The 21,961-nt window shown below is 40.5% G+C and overlaps 1 protein-coding gene across 1 annotated transcript in view; it reads left to right on the forward strand.

Annotated features, from left to right (window-relative positions):
* The window catches only part of ncoa3 (nuclear receptor coactivator 3), a 37,482-nt gene extending 16,193 nt beyond the window's left edge, over positions 1-21,289 (forward strand). The window contains exons 2-24 of the mRNA XM_026935235.3: positions 7,746-7,820; positions 8,096-8,144; positions 9,852-9,956; positions 10,077-10,237; positions 10,971-11,071; positions 11,170-11,344; positions 11,431-11,616; positions 11,965-12,051; positions 12,205-12,348; positions 12,584-12,731; positions 13,304-13,887; positions 14,028-15,016; positions 15,540-15,657; positions 15,809-15,967; positions 16,100-16,330; positions 16,504-16,612; positions 17,027-17,198; positions 17,524-17,886; positions 18,161-18,274; positions 18,475-18,715; positions 18,880-19,057; positions 19,281-19,458; positions 19,683-21,289. Of these exons, the coding sequence (XP_026791036.3) occupies positions 9,871-9,956; positions 10,077-10,237; positions 10,971-11,071; positions 11,170-11,344; positions 11,431-11,616; positions 11,965-12,051; positions 12,205-12,348; positions 12,584-12,731; positions 13,304-13,887; positions 14,028-15,016; positions 15,540-15,657; positions 15,809-15,967; positions 16,100-16,330; positions 16,504-16,612; positions 17,027-17,198; positions 17,524-17,886; positions 18,161-18,274; positions 18,475-18,715; positions 18,880-19,057; positions 19,281-19,458; positions 19,683-19,691 (4,533 nt within the window). The 5' untranslated portion in view covers positions 7,746-7,820; positions 8,096-8,144; positions 9,852-9,870 and the 3' untranslated portion in view covers positions 19,692-21,289. The remainder of the gene's footprint in view (positions 1-7,745; positions 7,821-8,095; positions 8,145-9,851; positions 9,957-10,076; positions 10,238-10,970; positions 11,072-11,169; positions 11,345-11,430; positions 11,617-11,964; positions 12,052-12,204; positions 12,349-12,583; positions 12,732-13,303; positions 13,888-14,027; positions 15,017-15,539; positions 15,658-15,808; positions 15,968-16,099; positions 16,331-16,503; positions 16,613-17,026; positions 17,199-17,523; positions 17,887-18,160; positions 18,275-18,474; positions 18,716-18,879; positions 19,058-19,280; positions 19,459-19,682) is intronic.
* Positions 21,290-21,961: the final 672 nt, after the last annotated feature.

Consider the following 21,961-nt stretch of genomic DNA (forward strand, 5'->3'; position numbering starts at 1 on the left):
TGGGTAAAACTGAAGCAAGGCGGTAAGCTTGCTCTTTTTTAATGCATCATTCCCCTCGTTTTTTTCCCTTCTTTCCGCTTTCTCTTTTTCTTTTTTCGGCTCTCTGCCCTTTTCTCTTCTGCGTTTTCCCATTCCCTCACCCTCTCTCTCGCTCTCCTTTTCTCTCCCTTGCTTCTTTCTCCTGTCAGCCTGATGAAAGCAGCCTCTGTCATAGATTAATGAATGAATCTGCATAAAATAGACTCTTGCCTTTTGCCTCCCCCTTTCCTCTTCTTCCATCTCTTTATCTGTCTATTACTCCCTCTCTCATGCAGAGGTGATTATACCAGGGTTGCTTCTCTCTCTCACTCTCTCTTTCTCCCTTATTTTTTTTTTTTTTTTTACTTGCAGTCTGCAGTTTTAGCTTGGCTAGGAGATGGAGGGAGGAGAGGCCAGCATGTGGCTTTTCAACGGGGAGGGAGAGAGAGAGGGAGAAAGAGAGAGAGAGAGAGAGAGAGTGAATGGGGGGGGGGGGGGGGGATTGTTCTAACTTGCTTTTTATGCAGGACCAATCAGTACAGGGAAAATATGGATTTGAAACGTTCTTCCTCTCCAGATGCAGACCTCTGGCCACTAAGATGCGTATTTTCTACATTTTTACACACTAAACTGTGGCGACTCATGCGAGCGTGTTCAGTAGGCCATGCAGTATATCATTTGTTATACCACAGCGCTGTTGAATACTCAAATCTGATTGGTCAGAAGGTGTTTGTTCTTTTTCTTCAACAGCAGCTCTGACAATAGACTACAAAGCAAATCACAGGTTTATATTAATGCACTCAGTCTGATGTCATGTTATGTCTGTAGTAACCTCATATACAGGGACTTGTATGGGGGACACTCCATAAACAAGTTTTTAAAAAGGATAATTGTTGATATGGTTTAGTTTTCTGTAAGGAGAATTTAGGTTTATTCACTATTTATGGAAGGAGTCTCCAGAGTCAGTGCTTTACAATAGTCTGAGGTTAAGCTGTAATTTAAATTTTTCCAACATGGGAGAGTCTTCAGGATGGACAGGCTTTGCATTTTTTCTCTTATTAACTTCATGAGAGAGAAAAGACAAAGAATGAGGGAATGACTGTTTATAGGTGTTGTAACATAAGTGATAACATGAACTAACTTATTTCATGGACGTTCCACTAAATGAAACATAACCATAAACAGACAAAAAGCACATGTCGAAATGTTGTAACAATATCTCTGTGTCATGTCCGGGTACATAACACCACCCCATCATTGATTATTTTCCTATATCAGCATGCCCCCAAGGGTTTTATTCCGTACTTAATCGTTATCACGTAATTGGCCTTTGCAGGACTCATATCACAGAAGGTTGCAATATGCAAATGAGCCCTGTAACTAAATTGGTTTGCTGTGAGAATCTTAACCATGCTCAGACCCTCCGCAAGAGTTTTATTGGTTTTGACAAATCACCGTATTCACATGATCCAACAACTGGAAATAAGTTTGCAGTATAACACAGGCCAATCTGTAACACTGTCACATCAGGGATTCACCAGTATGTTTTTAATATATCGCACAACATATTGCAGTCACTATAACTAGAAATTATGGGTGGGAATCTCTAGACATCCTACACTTTGATTCATAATTGATTCAGTCAGATTATTCTTTATTCTGCATCTTGATTATTTTTTAGTTTTAGGATCTATGTTAAGAATTCTTTTTTCAATATCACCACTTGCTGCTTTTAAAACACATTATAATTCTCATCCATCATGAAAAAGACTCTGTGTACTCAATGTCTCCATTGTTCTGTAGCTGAATCTCTGTTGATCTATAGCGCAGTAGGTAGATTCTGAAATGGCATCCGGTTATAAGATGATGGATTATTAGAAATTTATGATCTGTTATTATTTGTGGCTTGAGATGAAAGCATAGTGTAACTACTGCTAATGTTTGTTCCATCTGTGGCAGTATGAAATTATAGGCTAATTTAAATGTATTCAAAAAGTAACTATATAGTATTTTAATGTGTTAAAGGAATACTTTTTAAACAGTAAATAATTAATTACAGTAACAAGTTAAAGGAATGTCAGCTATGGCATGTTTTTTTTTTTTTCCATCAGAAATGTTTGACGCTGTTATGTAATGAGTTAAACATATAATAATCGATGGGTGTGATGTGGCCCGACACGAAAAGTTAATTATTTTCCTATAATAGCGCGTTGTATTCTTCTTGTACTACAGCAAACTGACAATGCTAACAATTTATTATTTATTAAAGAATGACACGTCATACTTTGTATTCCTTTGCAGTCACGTTTGATGTTGTGGAACGTCCACAAAACAAGTTGGTTCCTGTTACCACTTATGTTATAACGACTATAACATTTTAGAAAATCATTATATGCGGAGCATCATGCAAGTCCCTGTGCCAGTTGTTTCTATGAACAATACCGTATTAGAATGAGTGCATTAGATATCCTAGACCTAAATGTAAAAGCCTGGTTGACATTTTATTTATTGTTAAATCTTTTGAGAGTTGTGATGCATTTAGGAATCAATACTTTTTCAAAACTCTAGTGTGTGTAGTTAACAGTGTTTTGGCAGTTTGACGGTTTTCCCTGGGTGATATGGTGTTTTGTATGTTTATGTATCCTTAGTGTCAAAGCCTTTCAGAAAAGACCAAAGTACAGAGTTGAAGTTGAAGCTTTCCTGCACTGTTTTTTTTTCTAGTTTCTAGTTGTAGTTTGGAGGCTGTGAGTGTGTGTGTGTTCTGTAGTTTCAGTAATAGAGCCATTTTACAAGCTCCTCATCTACACACATGCTTGGCACATGTCGGCTTGTACAGTCAGTTGTCTTTTTCATTACCTATTTTAATCATTTTTTTCCCCCTCCCTCCTTCTATTTTCCCTTCTTTTTGATGGGGACGAGTGATGACAGGGCATATTGAGTGAAATTTGATTAGGTGTCCGATGTTTGTGCCAAACTAGTTCCTATTTTTCAACCACTTGTTTATCATGCTCTCCATTTTGTTTGAGACGGAAAAAGACAGAACATTGTTTCCAGAGGTTTTGCCCGAGGATGGCAGTTTTTGTGTGTGAGTGTGTGTAAGTGTGTGAGATGTTTGTTGTTCGGAGAGTGTGCCTCAGCTCACATTTCATGCAGTATTTCAGGCTCTGCCAGAATGTCCCAGTTATTCTGGGCCTCAATGAGCCACTACTCCACACCACAGCAGGACACACACACAGCAACACAAACATTTTCTCCTTCTTTCCCCTCCATCTGATTCCTCTCACTTTGAATTATTCACTCTTGATGTCTCTTTACAAGAATGATCCCTCACATGTGGTAAGCATGTGCTGCTCATGTTAATATTCGGTATATTTGATGTATGATTTACACCATACGACAATAATTCTAAGCCCTGTGAGATGATGGCTTGTAATGGTGCATTAGTCTCATGTGGTCATACAGAGTACACATGAGTAGAGTGTGTACAACTTTTGTACGCTGCATGCAGTTACATGCAGTGTGCTAACTTTCAGCCATAAAAAAACGGTCTAAAATCAACGTTTTATGATGCACTGCAGTTTCTGGTTCTCATTTGTTCTCCACTTTATCGTTAGTTTAAAAGTATGTATGTTTAGCACATGCTCCAAACATGCTATTATTTAAAGTGCCCCTAAACTCAAGAATGTGACTTTTGACTGGTTAACAACTTCTGGATGTCTGATTCTGATTACATGAATTGGTGCTTGGGTGAAGAGTGGTTAACTAAATTTGCCTTTTTTTTTTTTAATTACAACAGTGACTTTATCAGTGTGTTTATTTAAAAAATTGAATATTAAGTATGAGCTTAATTTGCAAAAGCACCAAGGTTTGAACAGATCACGTCCAATATGCAAATTATCTGAGGACAACATATTCGGAAAATCTGAGGCACTAGTTAGATAGTTTAGATAATGTTGGACAAAATTGTGGTGTTATGGTATATTTTTTACACAAATGACCACTTTTAAATAAATTGCTAAGATTATGAGGATGCTGTGGTGGCCCATAAGTGCATAACACATGAACAAATCAAAAACACAACAGCAAAATCAAAACACAATAGCAAATTCAGGAACGCAACTGGTTTAAATCACACATTATATGGCTGAAAGTTGCCAAACGAAGTACCGTTGTAATGACGTACCATTGTAATGATGTCTCAGTTAGCAAATGATAATGTTGTGCTGTCATCGAGATAGAATTTAATTTGCATCCTGCAGTGACCAGTAAGTTCCCACCCCTAAAAACACATAAAAATCAAAATCTCCACAACAAAACCAAAAAACCACAACAGCATAAATGCAAAACGTAAGTGCTAAGTTCTTATCGATCATGACACGCTCGCTGCTGATTGACTACAGCACATGTCAAGCTGACACGCTGTGTCCAGTCAGCAAGGGGCATGTGAAGTACAATAAAGATCTACCATTCACATGCTGAGTTAATGCTGTCATGTTTTTGATGCTTCTGAATTTGATGATTGTTGTTGGTTTTGTTATTTCTTGCATTTTTTGTTAGTGTGTTTTTCACTTATGGGTCACCGTAGGATGCAGATTAAATCCCACCACCCATCTCAGTGATGTCACAATGACATCCTTTGCTAACTGAGTAGGCGTTGTTACATCTGTACAACGTCATTCGGCTAATTCCACCCACCCAAGAGTATAAAACATGATTTAAAGCAGTCAGTGTTATAGGACAGCACCCCCACATGGTGATGATTTATTAAATTTCCACACACTCAATCTGTGAAAAGGCAAATTCAGATCAAGTTCCTTTCACACAACTTTCCTCTCAGGATTAATCAACATGACCTACTTCTTACCCTTAGCCATTAACACATAGCTAACTGCAATCTGCAAATGACTAAATATTACAACAAAAGGTGGAATACAAAGTGGACTGTTAAGAACATGCATTAACACTGACACAAAGTGACCCATTTACCAAAAAAGCTGGTATCATCGTGACATTATTTTTTTTGCATGTTCTATCTAAGTAGTATCTACTTCTGACATGCGAGTGATTTATCTAATGGTAGCAATAACTCTTCAAAATACTCCATAAAAGCCATGATTTTGTTCATCACTGCTGATATCCAGGACCTTAGCTAGTTGGCTAAGAATGGAAACTTAGCTAATAAACATTGCATACTTGGCTGATTCACTAGCTGGCTAAAACTTAGCTAATGTAAGTAAACAAGACAGCTAGCTAACTTGCCTATGGTCAGTGTTGAGCAAAATTGTGTTTTCTGTGGAACATTTTGTGAAATTTTGCTACCTTTTAGATAAATCACTGAGAATAATAAAGACAGTTAAGAGTTAGTTTACAAGGTGCTAACTAGCCAGCTAGCTGTGACAGGATTAGAACATGGTGGTGGTTTTGATTGATATATCAAGGCTATTCATATAGCTGGGCTTTTTTTTTTTTTTTTTAAAGTAAATTCTTCCATTTTAGGCTATTTTAATAGCTTCTTAGGCTTTAAACATACTAAAGAGTTCATTATTACATTCCTGCTAAACAAAAAAGGCATTTCTTCCTCCTTTTCTCTTTCTTCCTATTTATATTTAAGTATCAGTACCAACACTTTCACACACTGTCTGAAAGAGGAATGTGAGATTTTTCCTGAGAGAAGTTACCTACTGCATACTTGAGCCACATACACATTATTTACATATTTCATACATATTTGCATACATATTCAGTCTACTGCTTAGGTGAGTGCATTTCAGTTCGTGTCTTCTCAATAATGCAGCTTAGCCTTTAGCTCGGTGTTCTGACTGTGCGTGGCCTGTTGGAGTGCAGCAGCAATCTGCTCACGGAAGCTCCCTGAGGCATCTAGGGCTGCGTGTGTTAGCATAATGACAGGAAGCAGCTCCATAAATAATGCAGGTACGTTCCGTATGTAACAGGGGAATGATGGGAAATGAAGACGTAAACCGAGGCAACGCAAACCGTACCCCAGGCATGTCACATCCTGGTCACTGCTGAAATTAAATGACTTAAATTTCATAACTCTACATTGAGCAATTTGTGAATATGTAGCCTACAGATAGAGAGAAAAGAAACATGAACCAGAAATGGAATGAAGGCATCAGGCAGTTGTGCTGCTCAGTGTGTTAACACGGCTGTCTGCGTTTGTAGCTCACAGGCTTTTAATAGAAGACGGAAGTGATGACGTGAAGGTGTGTGTGTGAGCAGCGAGTGTGAAGAGGACACAAACAGGATGCCTGCTTTTACTTCTTCCTGTTTCGGACGTTCTAGATAATTCTCCCACAAAGCTGCACTTTATATGAAGCTTGAATGGAAAAAGTGAAACTGTTTACACTCTACAGTTAAAAGCTGTATTTTTATTTTAATTTTTATATATATATATATATATATATATATATATATATATATATATATATATATATATATAAAACCAGTTCATAAAAAAAAAAAAAAAAAAAAAAAAAAAAAAGCTCATTAATACATTCTATAGCACACTGAGCATATTTTTCCTTGAAGAAAGATGCTTAAAGTACACCTGAATTCAGGAAAGTGATTTGAAATGGTTAAATACTCTTTAACGTTTGGGTCAAATTTGTTAACTTGGCATTTATATGTAACATTCATATTTTTACATATATAACAGGTTTTCTCAGTACCGGTGTAAACTGGTTTGGTGAGCAGGAGTTTCAGCTCAGTTCGTGACAACACAAAGTAATCTCCACACGGCTTTGCACTAAACACGTCAGAGATAAGAGGATGACGTGGACCATGTAAATTTAAGCCCCAGAGCTTTTATGCCGGGCTAGTGGATCTGCTAGCTAACTTGGTTAATGCTCCTAATAAATAAATTCTTCATTATTAAGTATATTTCAGGGAGAACTACTATTCAAATTTTTCAGAGTATTATTTGAATACTATCCTAATATTTGAACATGTACGCAGAATGATACAAAACATTAAACTATGAGCTTTTGCAGTGTGCTAAGCTGTATAAAGTGACACTTTAGACTCTTTACAGCCAGCACACGCCGTCAAATTCCACTTTTAATCTTAATCTAATTTCACAACATCTTCGTGAAGTGGTGAGTTAACTTAAGGCATGTTTAACTAGATTAACTTGGATTTTTAACCCTCTCCTTTCCATACTGACAGTTAGTTGGTTGTGAGAGAGAGTACAGTCCTGCTTGGGATTTCTGCTATAATTAAAGTTAAAGCAAACTTTAAATCGATCAAATCAAGCTCAAACTGCTGTATGAGATGGCGTAGGAAGCGTCTCAGTTTATGCAGGCATGGAGGGAAAATTCTCTTTGTTTCGCTGTATCACAAACCCCTTCATTTATTCTTCTCCACTAACAGCATGTCCTTACACGGCAATTTACCAACACTTACTGGTTTCATTGTATTAAAGAATAACTAACCATCTTGCAAGCTAAATAGCAAGCAAACTCTTTATTATTTTTGCAAATCTGTCTACGTGTCACAAGTGCAAGCTAGTTCGTGCCAGGACCTATGAATAAAAATGAATTATTCAATTTGCAAATGCTCCAAACCAGTCTGACGTCGCTAGTATTGGGTCAAGAAACAAAAACTGACTTCTGAACAGCGAGAGAAGTGCCTTCAGTAGTCATTGATATAGTGGTGTAATATGTCTCTCTCTCTCTTTCTCTTTCTCTGGCGTTTTCTCTCTGGAGCAGTGGTGGCCTTGCTGAAGCCGTAGATGCCCTCTGTGCCTGGGTCTTTTATCAGAGCTTCCACATTGTCACTCAGAGGTAAGTGAAAGTGTGACGCTCCTTCTAAAAGCAGGAATCTCTGAAATGTTTATAATGCCGATCTGGGATCAGGCTTTTGGCTTCAATATGCTCATCTCAGTCAGAGCAAAGCGTCTCTAGAACCAGATTTTAACACACTAATTCTTTATTGATCATTTGAGCGTGGGATCTGAAGTAAGCACTGAACTGCACTTGTAATTGTGTTGAAAAGACTTTATCCTGGCATTCTTGGTGAAATTGTATCCATCCAGTGACTCTCAGCGTGTGTTTTGCAGGATGTGAGGTGGAACGGAGTGGATGTCATCATTCTCCACTGCTGCAAAGGTGAGGAAAAAGGAGGAGGGGGCGGGGAACGGGATGAAAACGGATGGGTCAGGAGACAGAATGCAGGGAAAGATAGAGAAAGAGAGGGGGATGGGGGGACGACTGAGAGTTTGTTGTGTGATATAAAGTGTGTATTGCTGTGTTGCACATGTCTGGGCAGGCACTGCAGCGAGTTGCATAAAGTCGTCGTTTCGTCCCGCAGTTCGACTCAGGAATGATGAGCTCATGCAGGAATGCGTGGCTCTGTTTGTGTGGAAGGGAAGGGGAAGGGCGGGTGTTCGTCTGTGTGTATGTGTGCGAGGCCAAGGGGAAGAGAGTGTGACCTGATGGCCTGTTCTCAGAGGTTTCCGCTGAACTCTGAGAGGGGTCATTCACGAGGCAAGGCTATGCTAACCACACACACACACACGAACAGCCAGACGAGATAGTGAGAGAAGGATAGATGGATATAGACTTGGACTATCAGATTTGTTTCAGAAATTACTTACAATATTTAGAATTTGAATAATGAAGCAATAGGTAAACTACTTTCTTAAGCAGGAAGTTTGTCACATAGGCAAAATCACAATTTTATCATTAATAAGATTCATTTTATTTATTTACCCACAGTAATGTTTTCTTTTCACTAACACAGAGCTGGATTTTTCATCTCCCATCTCTACTACAGCTGAATTCCAATTCGCTTTATATGCTAACTACATAGGATGTAACATAATGGCATTGTAGAATCTGCATAGAGTATATGCCAAGTAAAGCACTATTTTAGTTTGTTTCACAGCAAACAGTTTAGGTCATTTAGCTAAAATGTTTAGGAAATCTCTGTATAATAGTCTTATATTGAGTGTCTAAAAGTAGAATGTGAAATCTGAAACATGCCTAAATATTAGGCATGTTTAATATAATATTATGGAATAATGAAATTTGTTCTGATAGCCCTAATACAAAGAGGAGACTGAGGACTATATAGAGAAAGAGAATGAGCTTTTGTCAGAAAGATTCTGCAGTGGGAAGTGAAGATGTGCAGGTGAGAGAAAAAGAGAAGAGGGAGAGGGAGAAATGTGCGCAGTAGTGAGATGGAGAGAGGGAGAAAGAGGTGTGTGATAAGAATGGTAGTAAACAACAGAATTGGGCAAGTGTGTATGTGTAATACGAGACTGTGCGGTGATCTTGGAGTCCTGTTTAGCACTGATAACCAAAATAAAAGCTTTACTCTATATGATTTCCCGAGAGTGGAAAAATTGTGAACCTTTTTGCTCCTGAAATACACACGTTAGCATCAAGTCCTGGGTGTTTTTTCATGAAACTGCCTTTTAAATGATATCGATCCCTTCGACTTTGCCTCATTATGAGAATCCACACTGTGCTCCAGCTTCCGGAGGGAGAGTATTGACCCTCTGTGAGTCGGTACTGCAGAGAAACACACACACACACACTGAACGAGGCATGACCCATTTCTCCTGGGGCCCTGCTTCACTCAGTCATCATCAGTGTATACACACACACGCTTACTCGCTGTCTTTCTCAGCTGGAAAATTCCTTACTTTCAACTAAATGTGGGAATACTTAGAAATAAGCTGCCCGATTCACACACATACACAAAATGATGCACTTAGATCATTTCCTAGATTCCTTAATACTGAGCTAATTCTGTTCTGTGTTTACATTTCATACGCACAATTAAATGTGTGTTTGCATGTGTGTGTGTAGGTGCTGATATGTGTTGAAGATGAGTGGACCCGGGGAAAACCCTCTGGAGCCATTGGGCTACGACCGGAAACGTAAACTTTCCACTTGTGACACACCAGGACTGGGGTAAGTGTGTGTTTGTGTGTGTGTGTGTGTGTGTTTGTATGTATCAGAATGTATGAAGATGAGCTGAAATTTCACACCAGTCTTATCAATTTTTGAATGCACATGTATGTCTTTATTCAGGTGTGATAAGCGACGGAGAGAACAGGAGTGTAAATACATCGAGGAGCTCGCTGAGCTGATCTCAGCTAACCTCAGCGACATCGATAACTTCAACGTCAAACCGGACAAATGCGCCATCCTTAAAGAGACAGTACGCCAGATACGGCAGATTAAAGAGCAAGGTAGGGCAACACTGCTCCAGCTTGACATCACTATGCTTTTCATTACTAATTTGTTTGTTTGTTTTTTCGTGATAATTACTGAAAAAAGGCCTGAAAGCTAGCAGGGGTTTTTGTAAAGTGCTGCCATCTGGTGGTGGTTGTACAACATCAACTTGATGCAACAGATGCATGGCAATTTTGTATCATTTTTCACTTTCTTTTAAGCTGAAAGATGATCAAAGCAGTCACAATGATGACAGTAAATCAACTACATCATTTTTGTGGGAAAAAAGTACATGGATGAATGAATTTTAACATTTAAAATGAGTTTTAATATTTTCATCAATACCATTAAAAAAAATTGGTGAGAAATCTGTGATTCAATTAGAATTGCATAGATTAAAAATTAATCCATTCTTGATGACAGTATGACAAAATAATTGTTTAAACACTGCAACCATTTGTAAAGTTGGGAGGACCAGAAAAGGAAAAGTTGTTAGAGCTGATGTCTGTGCCGTAAAGGCATTGTTTGTATATTGCTAGTACATTTTTAGAATGTGAACTTAAACACTTTTTATACTTTTTGATACCATTTGAAAAAATATAGCACCAATAGCTCCAATAACCAACTCAATGTCTCTAATTATAGTGCCATTGACAATGAAAATGTCAGTAATTTTTTTGTCTTTTCATGTTGTATTGATATGACCAGCTGCTTGACCATGCTCATGTTATTTGTACTGATTCTTTGCAGGAAAGGGTTCATGTGGCGATGATGATGTCCAAAAGGCAGACGTGTCCTCTACGGGTCAGGGGGTCATCGACAAGGACCATCTTGGCCCTCTGCTGTTGCAGGTTAGCAAGATCACTGGAACATTTACCTATCATGTTTGATCCTTTTTGCATTTTTTTTGTCCTTGTTGCCTCAATCTCTCTGTCTCTTACTCTTTCAGGCGTTGGATGGCTTCCTTTTTGTGGTGAACAGAGAGGGAAACATCGTGTTTGTGTCCGACAACGTGACTCAGTATCTGCAGTACAAGCAGGAGGAGCTGATCAACACCAGTGTCTATAACATCTTGCATCAGGAGGACCGTGAGGAGCTGCAGAAAAACCTGCCCAAAGCCACTGGTACACAACTTTCCATTTACCTCCATATATACTTCTAGCTTTGAAATTTCCATGCTAAAATCTGTTGTATGTGTGTATATGTATAGGAGGGAATGGTGTTTCATGGACTGGAGATGCCTCTCGTCAGAAAAGCCACACCTTTAACTGTCGGATGTTGGTGAAGTTCGGCCATGGAGGCCCCGGAGTGGAGGATGGAGCAGGAAGGCCACGTTACGAGACCATGCAATGTTTCGCGCTTACCCAGCCTAAAGCCATGATGGAGGAGGGCGAAGGTGCAGTTCTTCTCCAAGCATGCATCTACACACACCTAATGACTCACGCAAAATCACAACTATACAATTGACCATGTGTAATGTTAAATATCACAATACAACTCATACATTCAAAGAAGCAGTGTGTGTGAGGATGGTGCTGTGTGGGACTGATGTCTCATCCAGTGTGTGTTCCCACTCGCAGTGTTTCTAAGATGAATGAAATTTGTAAGGGATAGAGAGACTGTTGTGGTCCTTTTGCATTTACATTTACTTGATTGGTTGCACTTTTAAGAGGTTGAGTATTATCCTTCTCACAGTCCTGGAGATTGAGCGATAAATCCTTAAGTGTACATGTCATGTGTGCAGATCTGCAGTCTTGTATGATCTGTGTGGCGCGGAGAGTGACTGCCGTGGAGCGCACAGAGAGATTCAGCACCAGGCACGAGCTCTCAGGTGATCATGTCTGGTCTTATTCTGTAATTCATTTATAATTTAAGGTGCTGCAGTAGAATCCTCATGGATTCTTATGGATCATTGTGGTTATTGGGATGTGGATCAAATTATGGCTTTGCTTGTAAATCTATGTATGTATATTTTTAATAACAGGTAAGCTGATCGAGATCGAGCAACAAAGCTCCTTACACACCACTATGCGTCCTGGCTGGGAGGATCTGGTGCGCAGGTGTTTGCAGATGTTCCTGCATCACAGTGAAGGTCAGCCCTGGTCCTGCAAACGACACTACCAGGAGGGTAAGTCCAAATCTGTGAGAACCTCTCACCTGTGCAGACATTTTACATAATTAATTCACATATGTTTTGCATGGTACTAGTGTAGTTAAAGATGTAACTATTATTCTCTCAATCAATAAAGCGTTGTTAGATATTTAGGATGCGTCACATAGAAACCATCTTGGCATTCCCTGGAGAAAGCATAAAACCTACCTGTCTTGGAATCATGAATAATTCTGTCAATTTCTCTCTCTAGCTTGCATACGTGGTCGAGCAGAGACTCCACTGTACCACTTTTCCCTTTCTGACGGAACTCCAGTAACTGCGCAGACACGCAGCGAGCTATGCCGAAACCCACATACCAACGAACCTCACAGCTACCTCTCCACTCACCTACTGCAGAGGTTTGCATTCTCTGTTCCTTTAGTCTTAATATGAATGTATATGTTCTATAAGTGTAATTTCTTACAGATTTTTATGCACTTCGACTGACATAACCTTAAAATTATAAAATGGTCTTAATTTAGGGGAATTAACTTGAGTGCATAAATTGTCAATGCGCTGGTATTGCCTCTTTCTTTTATTATTAAAAAAAAACACGATTTGGGTGACTTCAAGTACTTCATTGCTTCCCCCTCCCTTATTCCTTTAGTATAGACATTAGTATACTTCACTTTCATTCCCATCTTAGAGAAGCTCATGCCTTTAGTATTCACTTTCCTTACCAGATTACTGTTAATATCTCTTGTGCCCATTTATTTGCCAGCAACTTTATTAGTGCCTCCATTAGTGTATTGTCCATTGATCCCATTCTTTAGGGTATGTCTTAAATATACACATAACTCACTGGATATTTTATAGATGGTGTACAAATTCATTCAGATTTGCATTGATTTATAGCCGTTATGTTAAATTTTTCCCATGCTGAGACCCTACTCTGGTCTTACTCATCCACAATTTTTTCCTTCTCTTTTAGGGAACAGAATGGTTACAGGCCAAACCAGGGAGGTGTAATGCGTTCCCAAGGAATGGGTAATTCCCAAATGAACATGACTCCAGGTGGGCAGATGGGCATGGGCAATGCCAGAGGCTACGGCATGAATGACTCAGGGCATATGGGTCCCAGAGGAGGCCCCATGTATGGCCCTGGGAACAGAATGAATCAGATGAACTCAATGCACCAGATGAATCAAATGAACCAGATGAACCAAATGAATCAGATGAACTCTATGAATCAGATGAACCAGATGAATCAGATGAACCAAATGAATCAGATGAATCAGATGAATCAAATGGGTTCAATGAATCAGATGAACCAGATGAACCCCATGAATCAGATGAATCAGCTCAACCCTATGAGTCAAATGAACCAGATGAATCAGATGGGGCATCCCGGAATGAATCAGCATCCACAGCACTTCCATAGCGGAGGATATGGGCTGGGCATGACAAGTCCATCCCATGGTAGCCCAGGTATGAACCCATCTCAGCAGAGCATCATGGGATCTCCACGGATACGAGGAAGCCCCAAGATGGGAGCCAGCCCCTTCTCTCCAGGAGGTATGAGCTTTACATTTACACGTGTGCATCTGTCTCCTGTATTTATCATGTAGTTACAACTGCCGCTAAATAACAGAATTACACTTTTTACAAGCATTCCATTTTCTTATGTTTTTTGTATTACTATATATCTTTAACAGGTATGCACTCTCCTATGGGGCCTGTTGGAATGACTGGTAGTAGTGGCTCCTCTGGTGGCAGCACTTTCTCAAGCAGCTCTCTCAATGCCCTACAGGCCATCAGTGAGGGAGTAGGCTCCTCCCTTCCCTCCACTCTCACCTCACCTTCTCACAAATCAGACAGCTCTCCCAGCATCAACTCCACTCAGCCTGGTCAACCAAACCAGTCTGGAGCCAGTAAAGGGCCTAATACGGGTGAAACGAAGAGCCCTGGTAGTACTCCTAGTACAGGGACAGACCAGCAACATGCGAACACATCAGAAACTTCAACAGATAAGCCAGATAGTCAGTGTAACAAAGATGGCCAGACTGGAGCTGATGTGCAGCGGAAGGGTCCAGAAGGCAAGGGCCATAAAAAGCTACTCCAGCTGCTTACATCTCCACCAGAAGAGCTTGCCTTGGGAGCAGGAACTGGAGCGCCCCCTCCTGGACGTGCTTCCACTCCCATTGGTGCTGACCCAAAAGAGGCTGGAGGTTGCATGACGAGCCCATCTTCCACAGGTGTATCTTCATCATCATCTGCTTCGTCAGGAGGCACCACAGCGCAGCACGGTTCAGGATGCGTGTCATCAACGGGGTGCATGGGTGGCCATCTCTCTTCTCATTCTCTACAGGAGAAACACAAGATCCTCCACAAGCTCCTGCAGAATGGCAACACGCCAGACGAGGTGGCACGCATCACAGCTGAGGCCACGGGGAAGGTCAGCCTTGGTTCAGAGCACCAGGGCTCAGAGGGCGTAGGATTAGAGGTCAAGCAGGAGCAGCACAGTGAAAAGAAGCCAAACGCTCTGCTCCACTATCTTCTGAACAAGGATGATACCAAGGAGACTGGCATTGAGGGCAAACCAGGACTGGATGAGCTGGAGGGTCGTGGTGTTGGGGCAGTAGGAGTCACAACTACCGACTCCAGCAGCCAGGATAGCAAGGTCAAAATTGAACCGCCTGATGAGGTATGTGAGAATGCAATGATGGCTTAAATTTTTTTCAGATGACACACTATCCTGTCTTTTAATGAGACTTAATCCCACTCCTGTTCCCGTTAGAATTCTGACCCATCTCACCCACTCCCACAGCTATTTTTGTTTGCTGCTCAATGTTTCTAAATGATCCTGGGTGGTTCTATTTTCCAAAATATGAAGAAATATGTAATGTAAACCACACCAACCCTGACCAGAAAAAAGCAGTTACTGAAGATCAATAAATGTATGATAAATAAGTACAGCCCAATTTACACCAAAAGCAGTAAACTGTGCCAGCACCCTGCCGCATCCAATGCGCTGCCGTATTAATCAGTGTGACTCTGAAAGCTTCATATCTGACCACCCGCTCCTGCCGGCATGAGAGTAAAAACCACATTGGGTTCCACGTGATCCCAGTCCCGATACACACCTCTAATTGCACTTTGTATATTTAGTGCAATTTCTGATTCATTGGTAGTATTTACAGATAAATTGAATGTTTCTCTTCTTACAGTTGCAAACCCTGGAGAGCATTCTAGGAGGCTTGAAACCTGGTTCTGGGATGTTTGCTGATTCTGGAAGCACAGATGGAGAAAATAAGAAAGGGAATGGACCCAACAGCGCTGCACATGGTAAGACATGATCTTGGCTCTGCAATATCACTGTTTACAGCAGATAACCACAAGAGATGTTAATAGTATGGGAAGATCTGAGGAAGCTCGTGGTACTCAACAGTATATGATTCGACCCAACTAATTTATCTAAATTTCTTTCCTGGTGTAGATCGTGAGGGTGCAGGGATGGGCCCCGGGCCTCGAGTGCCCTTCCAGAGAGCAATGTCTGTGGACAGTAAACCATTTAGTGGGGCAAGAGGAACGGGCAGGAGAAGTGCTCCCTCCTCTCTCATTAAACAGGAGAGCTTGGACAGCCACATAGGCATGGGTGAGAAGAAATATTCCGCATTAATAGTCACACATCCCTTACTAAGATTTGATATTGACAGTATTTTGATCTTTAATATTCTGCTTAATGAAAGTCTTTTCCCTTCATCCTGATCTCTTGCTCTTTCCACAGGAGGTCCTAACAGGCAAATGGGCATGAACCAGATGCCACCTATGATGGGACCAGGTGATTGGCGGATACCAGGCTCTGGGGGCAGTCCAGGGGGCTCTAACGGGCACCCTGGTATGGGTTGTCCAGGGATGGATCCAAATCCCAAAGGAATGATGGGAGGTCCCATGATCAACAGGTCAAACAGTGTGCCAACACCCAGATCCATGCTACAGCAGCAATTAATGGATATGGGTATGTTGTTATGCTTATATATGTGTGCATCATATAACGTGTGTGGGCTAGTGAATATAATTATCGTAAGGTTTGAGTGAATTATTTATTTATTACCTGCCTAAGATCTGAAAAGTATGCTGCGCGTCTGGGAAGAGTTACCCTGTTTATTGAATGTGTATGTGTGTGTGCAGGTCAAAATGAGATGGGGATGAACACATTCAGAGGGCAGCCACATCCTCCTCAGTCTCCATCATGGCCAGAGTGTGGCATGGGCATGGAGGGACCCCCTAATGCAAACAGGTGAAGCTTTTATCAGTTATCCATATACAGCATTATGGATAAGTTACTCCATTAGTCTTGAACGTCTGGTCTGGTAATTCCATCACTCAACGTGACCAAGAACCAGCCAACTGACTGAAATTGCAAATGACAAACCACTAAGCACAACACCTGAGAAAACCTTTTTAGTCTAATCCACTGACCATATCTATGCTATTTGTCATGGTGTTTAAAAAGTTGTGTACAATGCTAGTACATGAAATGATCCATAAGTGTCTGAGAATGAACTTATTTAACTGGTTTATAGATTGTTCCTTCTATACTCTAATTACAATATCTACTTAAACTACTTCTTTCTACTTAAATTGTGGATATATATACATTAGTGCATGTACATGTCACTTATATTCATTTTTTGTGTGTGTGTGTGTTCAGCTTGCCATTTGGCAACCCCCTGGATGATCTGCTTGCTCCTCCATCCACCACTGAAGGGCAGAGTGACGAGCGAGCTCTGCTTGACCAGCTCGACTCCCTCCTCAACAACACAGACAACCTCGGCCTGGAGGAGATTGACCGAGCTCTTGGGATCCCAGACCTTGTTGGCCAGGTCTGAGAAGAGTCTGGAATACCAGATATTGGAGTGTATCTCTTGTGTTGTAACACAACAGATACATTTTACATAGATACATTTTTGTCACCGACACATTCCAGTAGGCAGTGGAAAGGCAGTGTCACCACATAACACATGACATGGTAGCCTAAGACACAAAAACAAACACACAGCTGTAGTTTACACTCCTGTCCTGTGTTTGGAATGTACCAGGAGACATTTCTCTTGATTTGATTAGATTTTTTGAATCCTGACACTGTTTTGTTAACAGTGAATCCTTTTTACGATAATGTAACATAAGCTCAATATTCTCTTCTCACAGGGTCAAAGCACAGAGCAACCAGCAACTCCTACAGATGCTTTCCCAGGCCCATCTCCTGATTCATCAATGAGTATGGATCCTAAAGTCATGTATGGAGCAGGTTATCCTGGTCCACCTTCCATGGGCATGCAGGGAGGCTATGGGCCTGGGCCCGGACCTGGTCCTAATCCTGGTCCTGGTCCTGGTCCTGGTCCTGGTCCTGGCCCGGGCCCCATGCAGGGCCATCCGGGACCGGGATTTAACCCAATGATGCAGCAGATGGGTGCGATGGTGAACCACCCCCCTGGCATGATGCGTCCACGCATGATGAACGCTAAGCAGCCACTCAGAATGCATCTTCAGCAGAGGCTTCAGGGACAGCAGGTGAGAGATCAAGATATCGTGCATATCTTTCTTGAGTGCTTTCTGAATGATTTTAATACAAGACAACCGTCTTGTAATAATCATTATTATTTATTAGCAATAATGCTCAGAGACATAAGCCCATGCTGGTATCTGTATTGTACACTGCCATGAAAATCACCTGAAACACAATGCCCGAGTTAGTTCTGGCTGGTTACTCAAACTTAAACACATGAACTGGTGGCCTGAGTTAGGTTGAATTATGCCTGAGTGACACTGTATTGTCATTTTACAGTTTATGAACCAGAGCCGGCAGGCCATGGCGATGAAAATGGAGACTGCACCAGTGGCAAACCCTGGAGTGAGGCCTGGCATGCAGCCTAGGATACAACCTGGCATGGGAGGACAGGTATCTCACTGCTCACCCACCAAACGAATTCACACATAATCTGGACACATGGCCAGTGCTGAGTAAAAAAAAAAAATTCAGATTTAATACAAAACAAAATGTTGAGTTCTTTTATAGTCATTTATATTGACTTGAATTAACCTTAAAGTTTAACAAACTTACTGACCACTTCTCCATCTCTCTCTCTCTCTCTCTCTCAGCCTAGTTTTCTGAACGCTCAGATGTTGGCTCAGCGAAATCGAGAGATGATAACTCAGATGAGAAGGCGGCAGATGATGATGATGATGCAGCAGCAGCAACAGCAGCAGCAGCAGCAGGCCGCAACTGGAGGCTTCAGCCCCCCTCCCAATGTCACTGCTCCCACTGGCATGGACACCCCTATGGGAGGAACAGCCATGAACCAGCCCGGCCAGCAGCCATTTAACTATGGAGGAAACTATGGTGGGTTAACATCCAGCATTGTTAGAGCGTTAAAAAAAGAAAATGATTCATAACACATTGTCTGTGATAGTTATACAACTAACTGAAATGTTGGAAAGATGGAATGATGTTACTATGCTTTTGTACAGTGTAAACTGATTAATGCCTCTGTGGTGTGATTGCAGCTATGGGCCAGCAGGGTGACCCCTCATTCATGGCCACCGGCAACAGCCCACCTAATATAATGGCCGGTCGTATGGGGGGCCCTCCGAATCCCATGATGCAACAGCACCCTCAGAGCGGGCCCATGTACCAGTCGGCAGATATGAAGGGATGGGGTCAGGGTGGCATGCCCATGAACAAGTGAGTGGCAAAATATAACAAAATAGCTATATTTTGTGTGTGTGGTGTTTTTTTTTTATTTCTGTTACATTAGGATGCTTATGATGGTGATGATGATCATTATTAATAATAATAATAATAATAATAAATAAAGCAATAACAGCAGTCTTAGAATTGTATTTTAATCTTTAATAAGCTATATTGCTTAAAATCAATTCCCCGTTATTTTTATTTTGTTTTTCAGTTCATACCCGCAGCAGCAGCAGTTCTCCCAGCAGGGGGCACCAGCGCAGTATGGGGGCATGATGATGAACGGAGCCATGCAAGGAGGAGTGAATGGGCCAGGACAGATGATGCCAATGCAAGGGCAGATGGGAATGAACCCCATGGGCATGGGTCGCATGCCATTGGGTCCTGATCAGGTACACAGCAGTAACAGTGTGCATTAGGAGTCTTTTAAGTTGTTTAGTTTTAATTTCTCTCTGTCTCTCTTGAAAGAGAATTTGACCAGCGTATTTTTCTTAATAGCTCATGGTAGTAGAATGTAAACGCTAATATTCAGCAAACAGCCAAAAAAAAAAAAAAAAAGTATGACACTTATTAGTATTCGTAACCAAACTTGGCTTTTGTATTGGTTATTTTGCAGAAGTACTGAAGCAGAGTACTGTTGCAGCGAGAGAGTAAAGCAGAGCAGAGTCATGTCACACCCTGAGCAAACCCTGAGAGCAGACACACAGCACCGCCCAGCTACTGCTGCAAACGGAAAAGCTGGACATGAGACAGAGGACTCGTCCACATCACTGTGTTTTAATACTCACTGAAGCATTTGAGTGTGCCCCAGAACAGAGTTTGAGCGCAACCCTCTATCTGCAGCCAAACTCGTGCTCTTATACGAAGCTGTGTGTGAGTGTAATGCCATACTTCACCACCAGAGGGTGTGCTTTTCTCTCGCTGTGGAACTGCCCTGGTGCTGGGTGGGGATGCACTTTATCACAAGGCTAATAAGGAAAAGAATATCTGCAATATGTCTTGCTCGTTCTAGCCTTATTTAAAGACTCTATATGTTCAGAAAAGACCTTCTTGGTGGTGAGACATGTTTTAGCAGAAACCTTGTTTTCAGGACAGACTGCTCCAATTCCACACTATATGCAGCTACGAGCAATAATCCTCTTCTCTATGCCATATATGTTAAAATGGTGCACCATTAAAATAACAGAGCAAAAGGTACTGCAGTATTAAATGGGCTTTTTGTTTTATATGTGAATAAGAACAGACTTGTACATGCTGTACGCTCCAAATGTATCATATGTGCCCTTATTCTATACTGTACATTTTTGCACAGATTTGGCCTATGTGAGGTCCAGCATATTATATTTTAGGTCAATATTGCTTTGGGTGTTAATTCTATTTTAACTTTCTCAAAGGGAATACATTTTTAAAAGATTTTTATCTTTTCTGATCTAGCCTCGTTTTCTTTACAGTATTGCAGTGATGACAGCCATTTGTTTTTGGAGGGCACTTTTTTTTTCTGTGGAATTGAAACGGAGAAATCCTGTCTGATCAAGCAGTTACATTAAGAAGACATCATGGTTTATGTTTGTGTTTTTATCTCATGTACATTTTAAGGACATGGTGGTGAATTTGAATAAGATGGTTATTTGCTCAGCTTTTCTCTGTGAGCTAGCTGTTACTGTCATTAATGATTTCACTTCTAAGCGCTGGGTCTTCATAAATCTACCTTTAAAAAAATTGCACAATCCAAAGATATAGATATTTCATTGCTTTGCTGAAATTTTAACCTTTCCAGTAGTCTTTTTGTGTGAATGAACAGAGTGCAAGGTACATATCATATAAGCTTTTCATTATGATTTTGTACTTCATGCTGTACCCAACCAATGTAAATTCTTTTATTTCAAGGCCAGTTCATAGAGATTTTTTTTTTTTTTTTAAGTAATAGCAGACAAACAGGCAACATATCAGTCTTTTCTCTCCAAGCATTCTTAAAATCTTTGGGCAGGAAATCTTTTATTTCTTTTGTCTTTTATTTTCAAGTAGAATACTTTGGATCATGATGAAATATATTTGGAAATGAGAAATCACAATGTTTGCTTTGAGTCCTGGGCAAGGGTCTGATTAATTTATGTGGACAAGGGAGTGAATAAGCTGATGTTCTATCGGATGTAAATCGCAATACAATTTATTCTTTTCCTTGATGTTGATATTGTTGTAAATAAAATTTATATTTAAACATGATTCATTGACTGCAGAGTTTGAAGTATGAGTGTCAAGTCTTGTTTTTGGCCACATGGTGGCGCCAAAAACAAACAAAAAGCATTTCTATACTAGCATACAACGTTTGTTTTCATGTACATATTGAAAGGATGATTATTTTTGTTATAATTTTGGGGAAAATGTGAAGTTTTCATGATAGTTCTCATGATAGGCTGGGTTCAGTCGAACTTAGAGTCTTAAAAATGATTACATCTCTTTCTTTAGGTGGTTCAGGATTTTTAGCTTCCTAATGTGGTTCTTCATGGAACCCTGTTTGATAGGAAACTGTCTGTCACAGTTTTCTACATAGAGCCTTTAAGGGTTTCCTAAGAGATAAGCCAGCAATCTTAGAAAATCTGGACTCCTTAAGTATTCTTAAGCTGTCCCTCTAGGGGAACCCATAAAAGTTCTATGTAGGAGTCTACAAGACTGTTTCCCTGTCCTAAAGAGTTCTGAGTAGAACCATTAATTATCCAATAAACATTTAAAGACCCTTTAAACAAAGACATTTTAACGGTTTGTTCAGTATTAGAAGAATTTTTTAAATGTTTATTGGATAATTAAAGGTTTTACTTAGAACTCTTTCTGAGAGGGGAACCCTTAAAGGTTCTTGTAGAAGCCTACTGAGAAAGAGGGTTAAGTAGAACCCTTAAC

This window comes from Pangasianodon hypophthalmus, chromosome 20 (genome assembly GCF_027358585.1).
Source record: "Pangasianodon hypophthalmus isolate fPanHyp1 chromosome 20, fPanHyp1.pri, whole genome shotgun sequence".
NCBI lineage: Eukaryota > Metazoa > Chordata > Actinopteri > Siluriformes > Pangasiidae > Pangasianodon > Pangasianodon hypophthalmus.